We start from the raw sequence: 8,723 nt of genomic DNA, 5'->3' as shown, positions 1-8,723 counted from the left end.
ACCTCACAACAGGCAGGAGGTAGCAGAAAAATGTTAATAACTCCTTAACAGTTTTTCTAATCATTGAAAATTTCACTACATCTGAACATATTATGTTACCCTTTATAATGTGAATGAAGTGATTTTTCTCATCCACATAATTTACCCATGATGTAAAAACACATATATCAAATATTATACAACCTGCAGTGCACAAATGAAGTGTATGAAATCAATGCCAATAAAGCAAAATTGAATTTTAAAGAAGAAATAAGAGACACAGAGTAAAACATACCTACACATATTTACAGTGACAAGTAGTCATGGAGTGCAAATGAAGAAAAATACCCAGTTGTCCTCATTGGCATTAATATCACCATGGAGACCCTGGATTTTACAGTAGCTGAAGACAAGCTTGTGATTACGGGTTTCTTGTGCAAGTTATAGTAACTGAAAGTGGCCACTAGGTGGCGCTGTTCTCCAGTTAAATTCATGCTACCTGGGCTTTTGGGGTTCACTCCCAGATTCATCCTTTCTGTTGCATTTTCCTCACAGCTAACCAAACTATACAGAAGTGTGTTATGTACATGTTTGGTATGGTTTCTGAGTAACATACCCTCCTTTTTCCATCCTTATTTTACAAGAGGAATTCCAAAACTCATCAGCGTGACTGTACCCTTAGCTCGCCACTAAAACCGTTTATCTTTGTCAGTAACAATGATAGTTGTTTTCCCAAATGATATTTCTGAAAAATTAATTGTAATACCCTTTGATTCATGTATTCCAGGAGAATATATAAAATGGTCTCTGACTAATTTGAGTTTGTTTAATTGGGCCCATCTTTGGCTTTGGATTCTACTCATCTGATGAAGATATCTATCAAAGTACACATACTCATTCAGTATGTGCAGTACAGGGGCTGTTCACCCCAGAATCTAAAAATACATATTTTTCCTTTCCCTGTGGTGTTATTTATCCATCTTGAGTGTTTTGGTGAGATACAGGCTGTACGGATGTCTGCCTTTTCTTTAAGATAATGGATCTAGATGGCACTTTGCTTATGGTGCTTGATGTGCTTAAAAACAAGAGAGAGAGAGATTTGAAAAACTCAACAGTAATGTCTCTTTCCAGAAATCATCACCCAGTTAGTCGAGATATTCTCCAGACCTTGTTGTGTACAGACGAGAAGGCAGACATTTCTACAGCTGGTATCTCCAAAATAGAGATGAATAAATAGCACTAGAGGTAAGAAGAAATATATGAATTTTTCATTTTGAAATGAACTGTCCCTTTAAATATGAATTATTCTGGTTGTTGCCCAGTTGCTTTCATGCCTTTTGTGCTATGGATCATGTAGCACTAAGAGAGTGAGACAACAGATGGAAAAACATTCAGCAAGTCACTACTGTTGGGTCTAAAATCCAGAACCCGCCATGTTAGTGTCAGTGCAACAGACCATCTGTTTCTACTGATAATAAAAAAAAAAATGGACCTAGTGATTTGTTCCTGTTTGTGGGACACAATGGATCTGTCATTTTGAGGAATGAGCAGCCACATCGTCTTGTTAAGCAAAATAAAAGGAGGGGGTGAGTTCACTGCGTCTGTTTATTTACTGCAGCAGTCTCTTGGCATGTTGTTGTTGTTGTTGTTGACAAATTGTGGAGCTTGCTTGCTTAAGGCCAACTAAAATAACCTTTAATAACCCTTCAGCCTACCTGTAACCTAACCTTTAACTTCGATGGTACAAAGTGACAAATTGCTCCAAGGGTCAGCAGCTCATCCAGCCCGTGTGACCGTAGGCTGGAGCTGTTACAACGTCAGTGCTGGATGAGTATGTGAGCTCCTCCTGTTGTTCGCAGCTCATTGGTTTTTGATGATGCACCACTCACACAGCATGGGCGTTTTTAATAGTCTCCTCATCAAAAGTATCTGCATCCTGTTTGTTGTGTTCCCTGCCCTCGGACTGCAAATAAATTTCCCCGCAGAATTGCTTCCGCAGCATTTCTTGTAGTTTTATGTGACTTTGATGGTTTTGTCCGCAGGCTCACAATGCTATCTGTTTTTTTATCTATTTTTTTCTTTTTAATGCTCGGATTGTGTAACAGACAGCAGGGACATGTGTCTGTCTCATCTCTGTAGCTCCAGTTTGGCATTTGTCCCCATTGTCTTCTGATGTAATATTGAAGTGGGGGCGGCAGCAGTGCTGAAAAAGTGGCTATGACCGAAAGGGGTGTGGGTTGTCGGTTTGATTCCCTGCTGGGAATGTCTGGGCAGTAGAAGTGAGTGAATCGCATCACAGTCATCAAGACACGTTGGCTGTACTGGTTGTACTAGGCAGCTCTCAGGTGTGAAAGCTGAAAGTAGAAGTGATCCAAAAGAAGATGTTCAACAGATCTTCCTCAGAAAAAAAATATGCTAAAATATGGTCAGATACAGCACAGCATTCATTTCAGCCAGTGAGTCACCAGTGCAGTGGACAGCTCATCCTTTTGTCAAATGCTTTATAGAGAATGTTTTATCACAGCAGAAGCAAGAAAATGACTGTCTATTGAACATAAGGAGCGAGTCATGTCGTGTTTGCATGTAACCTGGTAGCAACAGTGTATTTTCCTTTTATTTGTTTTTTTTTATGGTTTTTACTTGCATGTCTTCATCTCCTCTTAAACTGTTGTTTCTTTGGTTTTCTTACACATTCTTTCCTTACTCTCTACATACCTGTCTCCTCTTATGCCCCCTCTTATTTTCCCTCTTATATTTTCTTTTGGCGTCTAACACCCCGTCTCCATGTCGTCACACAGACCTACGAGCAGAGCGAGTGGGTGATCCACACAGCAGGGAGACTGCTGTCCGATGACAGCACAGTCCTCTCTCTGCTTGACCACAACCCCTTCCAAGGCAGAGAAACTCCCAGGTAAACACACTCTCAAACTGTTGTTTCTTTGGTTTTCTTACATTTTCATAGTAGGACATCAATGGATGTGGATCTTCTGGTAATGCTTGAACTCTGCCTTAAATTTGAGCATTTATTTTAATGCCACCCGACCTCTGTCCCGGTTTCCAATAATCCCCAAGGGGTGCGGCCATAATTCCACCATTCATTTCACCATACAGTGATAACAGAGGACTCACTGTGCTTCAGTCACATTATATGTAGCCAATGAGGTTTAGCCAGGTTTTTTAGGTTTTTCCTGCTTTTACAGCAATTCAGAATCCAAAATACTTCATGTAAAACATGCACCTGCTTGCCACACCTCAAAAACACACACTAACACACTGTGAATCCTGAAGTCCCACAAGCACAGCTTGCCTGCCGAACATCTGCTGCCCTTGTGCACTGTATGCAGAATGAGCTGCCTGAACATTGGCACGTACAGGACACCTGAGTGATGCAGCCTTGAAATTGAGTGTCTGTGGAGAAAACGTGAAGCCTTCCATTACAAGCTGTCACACAGATCTAAAGTCAGTGCCAACACCAAGCTGTACCTTTAAAATCAAAATACACCCTAAAATAGAATTCACATTTCAATGATGAACAGTGAAGTGACAAATTGCATGTGATACAATCAAAAACAGATCCTAGAGATGCCCCAAAGGCAGTTATTTATAGAACATCTTGGAGAATGACAGCTGTTGTGTTGATGGCCACTTATTCCAATCTGAAAGCTGTGGTCTGAACTGAATTATGTCAATTAATCTCTTTAAAAGATGGTCAAAAATGTCACATCACTTCATCATCATCACTTTGCAAAATGTTCTAATTTCCACCTTAGAGAGACTGCACTTGTTGGTGTTGAGTGGTGTCCAACATTATCATTCTGTTTCTGTTTTAGGGTGGATTTCCTTATAAACGCACGGAAACAACCATGCCTTCGTGCGCTCCCATCATCACAATACGAGAGAGGGAGGAGACAGAGCTGTTTACATTGTGAGCCACATCTCAGACTTACAGTCACCCAGCTGCACCACCGAGACAACAGCTGTCTCACTTTGCAGCCAGTTTTTGACCGTGAAACCTTAACCACTTTACGCTTTACGCACAGTCATGATTTTGACGCACAGGTGAACTTCTTTCGCCTGAACGCGCCTCGACCAGAACTCCACAAGGAAAGTGCTGGGAAACGCAAAGACACAAAATCTCGTATATTTACACTCTTTTCCTCTTTTTTTTTGCCTTAATTGCTCAGAGCCGAACAGGTTATCAGAGCCATGTCCAGGAAGAAGGCAGTGAAAGGTAAAGGGAGCTCCAAGAGCCCCAAGGCGTCGCCAAGCAGCGGAGGAAGGACGGGGAAAGGTCTGGCCGCTGCTGCCGCTCCGTCCTCCGGACTAGTTTATCCGAGCAGACCGTCCCTCAGCAACAGCGGAGAGTTTTATGACATCGCCTTCAAGGTGAGCTGAGAGTTCAAGTGACAGGTTATACAAAACAAGGCGATCAGTCGGTAAATGGCCACAGGTGTGAGGTTCGAAGCTGCCGATTAACCAAACTTGTTTTACGTATGAGGAATAAGGACAGTGTCTGTGATAGTAGAGATTATTCTTTCTTGTTTCTTGAAAGTTGAAATTCTAATTGTTATTTGTTTGGACAAGATTTTCTAAGAAAGCACAGCAAATACGCTTGGAACTAAATTAGCAAGGCGATGACGCTGTGTGTTGGGTTTGACATTTAGTTGTCCTCCTTCGTAGACACTTTGTAAGAGGACATGTATCAGGGACATGTTAGACAGGTGCGTGTGGGTATTTTCTCTAAGAAGAGGAAACGCTACCACCGGTGTGAAAAGGTAGGCATGAGAAACATTAGAACAGTCACTCGTGCCAAGTCCGAAACTGTAACTGTTTCCCTGTTCATTGATTTCAGAAGATCTTATGGATTTCATGTCTTTTTATTATTATTATTATTATTATTGTTATTGGCTTCACAGGTTAAAAATGGACCTTTGGCATAAATTAAACATTTCAACCTAGTATTACAGATGGACAAGTTGTGTCAGAAATCCACTTGCATGAAGGCTTTTTTTTTTTTGCTTTATATATTATATTATTTGATTTATATACAACAAAGACTTAAGTTAATTGTCATATCTTGGCCATCTTGCTCTCAAACCGCAAACTGCGCACAACATATTTATGCATAAACACATCCTCTAACACCGCCCAACTACAACTCTTGTGTCCAGGATAAGTAAAATGTTGGCTAGCACCAACCTCCATCACCAGCTCCGGAAGAACAGTATTTATTTATTTATTTTTAATTTATTTATTTATTAATTTACAATTAATTGTAAATTTCAAAATAAATGTTTATGTTTTGCTTGACAAGTGAATTGCTGGATTTATAGCCTGACATGGCATTTTACTTGCCCCAGATATGCAGGCAATCTTCATTAATGAACCCTGTCACTTTGAATATATCTTCTATATTTTTTATTATACACAGCATAGCATCCATCTTTTCTTTTTTTTTTTGCTTGGCATAAATGGGCTTCCATAGAGGTGTTTGTCTGGCAGCTTCAAAATACACAGTGGATATTGTGCATCACACTTTCAGGATTATTTATTAGATTATTTATTAGAAGTTACTATTACAAAATGATCAATTGTTATTATTTGCTTTGTCCATATAGGTAAATTAGCCCCCAGGTGTGTTCTTTTATCATGTTTAATCCCAAAGCTCTTCTCACATGTATATAATGCAGTATGGTATGTATATCCACTGTTTGTCTGTTGTGTTCCTTTGCACATGCAAAAGTTTAGGAGCTAAAGTGTGTTGGCCACCAGGAGCATTAAGTATTGTGTGCCACAGCTATAGCCCAGTGCAATAACATGATAGAGATGGTTGGGGAGGGATTTCTATTATGTATGAGCTCAATTACCAGCAGCACACCAGGAGGCTTTTTGTTTAGCAGCAGCAGACATGATGACAAAACATCTGGTTGCTTCTACACACACCAAAATGTGTCGACCAAATCTTCTGCCGGACCTCTCCAATTTCAAAAGGTAGTCCTTAAATGCTGCATGCAGGCTTACACATGAAGTGTATCATAAAGCCTTTGTGCATCAGTAACAAGGTAGAAATATATTCTCTCCTCTTTTAAAGACACCCTGAGCTTGTTGGTAGTCTACAAGAGACTCACAATGTCTTGAATATTAGAATATCATAGTGTTTCTACCAGTAAATCTAATAAACCAACAACACTGATAATCAATTCATATTTTTAGTCTTTAATTTTTTGATTTTTTTGTGAAAAGTAAGAAGCAGATGACTATACTGAAAACAATCTTTGGTTGTAGCCCTCCTGATGATGAAGGCTAATAATAATAATCTGCACTGAGCATATGCAAATGTAAATTTTCATCATGTGGGAGGCAGTCGGTATTAATTTTGCACCCTGAATAACAACTGCTCCAATGACAGGCCTGCCAGAATCACTGCTTCATGCTCAACTTTCACTATGACACAGTTGGAACAGTTCACAAATATCACCTCTGCTCACAGCCAAATAAACACAATGAAATGATGTAACTGAGAGTACATTGCCAATGTTAGGATGCCAAATTGTGTTAGAAAAGCTTGAACGCATACAGTACAGTGCGTGGCTGCAACAGATAGATACACACTCGTGTCAAATGGTACAAAAGCGAACAGAGTTTTGTGTTGTCTGGTGGGGAAAAGGGAAAGAAAAACACTGTGGGTCCCACCTCTCTCTCTCTCTCTCTCCCTCTCCCTCTCCCTCCCTCTCCCTCTCTCTCTCCCTCTCCCTCCCTCTGTCCCACTGGTCTGCACAATCTGCTCTCTCCTGCTGGAGTGAGTGTAACGCTCTGTTTCCTCTGTAGATGGGAGTTTTGGGAGTGTGTGCACCCGTGTGAGTGTGTGTATTGTGTTGCCTAAACACCTGCATATTTATAGATAAGTTTCAGCTGAGCTGTTTTCCCACCCCTCCCTCAGCCACTTTCCCAAACACACGCACACACACACACACACACACACACGGCCTTGACTTTTATCATCTGAGCTCCCTTTCCCCTTCTGTCCGTCTGTGTCTCAGGTGATGCTGGTCGGGGATTCGGGCGTTGGGAAGACCTGTCTTTTGGTTCGATTCAAAGATGGAGCCTTTCTAGCCGGGAGCTTCATCTCCACTGTGGGCATCGACTTCAGGGTAAGCAAACACACACACGCACACGCACACGCACACACACACACACACACACACGGTCAGAGGAAAATTTTTCAAAGTGCAGAATGAAGGTGTCAGAATGTTTTCATCGCTGCTGTCCTCGCCAACTTCATGCTTTGTCAGTCAGCGTTGCAGCTCAAGGTAAGTGAGAATGATAAAGTTTGACACCTGTTACTGATCATTCACATCATTTAAGTTTTTCTTATTACCATGGCACATTTACCACTTGAAATTCATAGCAGACAAAAACAGGTTCTTCATTTGTAGCTGGTGACCGGATCTATTTTGCTGAAATCACAGCTGTCACTGGTAGATTTGAGTGTTTTATTAGCTGCAGTTCGCTAATTATGCTGGCTAATTACATACATAACAGATGAACATACATAAAGTAATTAAATAGGAAAATGAGGTGAGGCTGAGTGGGTGTGCTTCCACATATCCAAATAAAAGCATGGATTCTTGCAGAGGATGCACACATTATGATGACCTATACGTGTCCAGCAAGGTGACTGTTCAATCCAACGTTCTGATGGGGAGATTTCTTTATGTTTCTGGTTTGTTTACACCATTTACTGAAAATTCAGTCATTTGAAGTAGCTTTTATCACACTGATGTTTGTTCAAGGGTTCATTTTTCTGATAAGTTTGGTTGTCATTAGTTCTGAGATGCAATGTAAATGGGGTGAAATGTCATAATTGCTAATGAATGCTCCTTATGAGATATGAACATACTCATATCTTATAAGGGAATAAAAGCATATAATTTTCACAGTTTCAGCTGGAACAACCAAGCTTTAAAAGTCGATGTGCTGGCTTTCCTCCCTGTTCTCGCTGCTGTATGAGGAGGTGACTTGCAGGTGATTAAACCCTGTCAGCAACCTCAGTGTCCCTGTGGGACTCGACACATCTGTACTGAATTAAGCAAAATTAAAAAGGTAATTTAAAGTGAGAATGTTTACTGATGGGCCAGTCGTTTTTGTTTTGTTTATTTTTTATTTATTTATATATTTTTACTGCTAATAGCATTTTCTGCTTATTGTACCCTGGGGGGATAGCAGACGAGGGTTACGCTGACAGTGAAAAACAGCCACATTTTAACTGTCACAGCCGTGGACCCGAAGCGGTGACCCTTTCAGTCTTTTACTGTCTTGCTGCTCCCAGAGGCAAGATCCCTCGAACTGCAGAGTCTGACACAGCTGTTTGGAAAAACCTTCCCCTAGGAGGCATTCTCAGCCTAGTTTCTCTGACACTGTCATCCACAGCGACTTACAGTAGAGGAAGTCTAACAGCAGAAAATGGTTAAATTCCAGCTGCTAGCAGAAAGCTGAAAACATTCTGTTACCGCCCAGCAAGAGTGTGTGAGGGTGTGTGTAAATTGACATCCCTAGCACAGTTAGAAAGCCTCGCGCTATGGTATGTTAACAGGGCCACGCCACATAGAAAGCATGCAGTGTAATTTCTTCTTCACTTGAATCACACTTCTTGATGGGTTGTTATTTTACCTGATACCCCACCTGAAAATTCAGTCTCTTAAGCGACATATCAGATCGCAGCAGAGGTAAAAGAACACGCAGCA

General features: G+C 40.9%; 1 protein-coding gene across 3 annotated transcripts in view; it reads left to right on the top strand.

Moving 5' to 3' along the window:
* The first annotated feature begins 3,790 nt into the window (after positions 1-3,790).
* The window catches only part of LOC124052487 (ras-related protein Rab-26), a 71,386-nt gene continuing 66,453 nt past the window's right edge, over positions 3,791-8,723 (top strand). The window contains exons 1-3 of one of the 3 annotated variants that reach the window (XM_046376782.1): positions 3,791-3,904; positions 4,164-4,365; positions 7,020-7,130. In XM_046376782.1, coding sequence (XP_046232738.1) covers positions 3,843-3,904; positions 4,164-4,365; positions 7,020-7,130 — 375 coding nt within the window. In that variant the 5' untranslated portion in view covers positions 3,791-3,842. Of the gene's footprint in view, positions 3,905-3,930; positions 4,039-4,163; positions 4,366-4,390; positions 4,755-7,019; positions 7,131-8,723 lie in introns of those variants that run through there. The other 2 variants (XM_046376783.1, XM_046376785.1) reach the window with 2 other exon arrangements.

This window comes from Scatophagus argus, chromosome 21 (genome assembly GCF_020382885.2).
Source record: "Scatophagus argus isolate fScaArg1 chromosome 21, fScaArg1.pri, whole genome shotgun sequence".
Classification (NCBI taxonomy): domain Eukaryota; kingdom Metazoa; phylum Chordata; class Actinopteri; family Scatophagidae; genus Scatophagus; species Scatophagus argus.
Note: the sequence above shows the minus strand (reverse complement) of the source record. Positions and strands in the feature narration are given on the sequence as shown.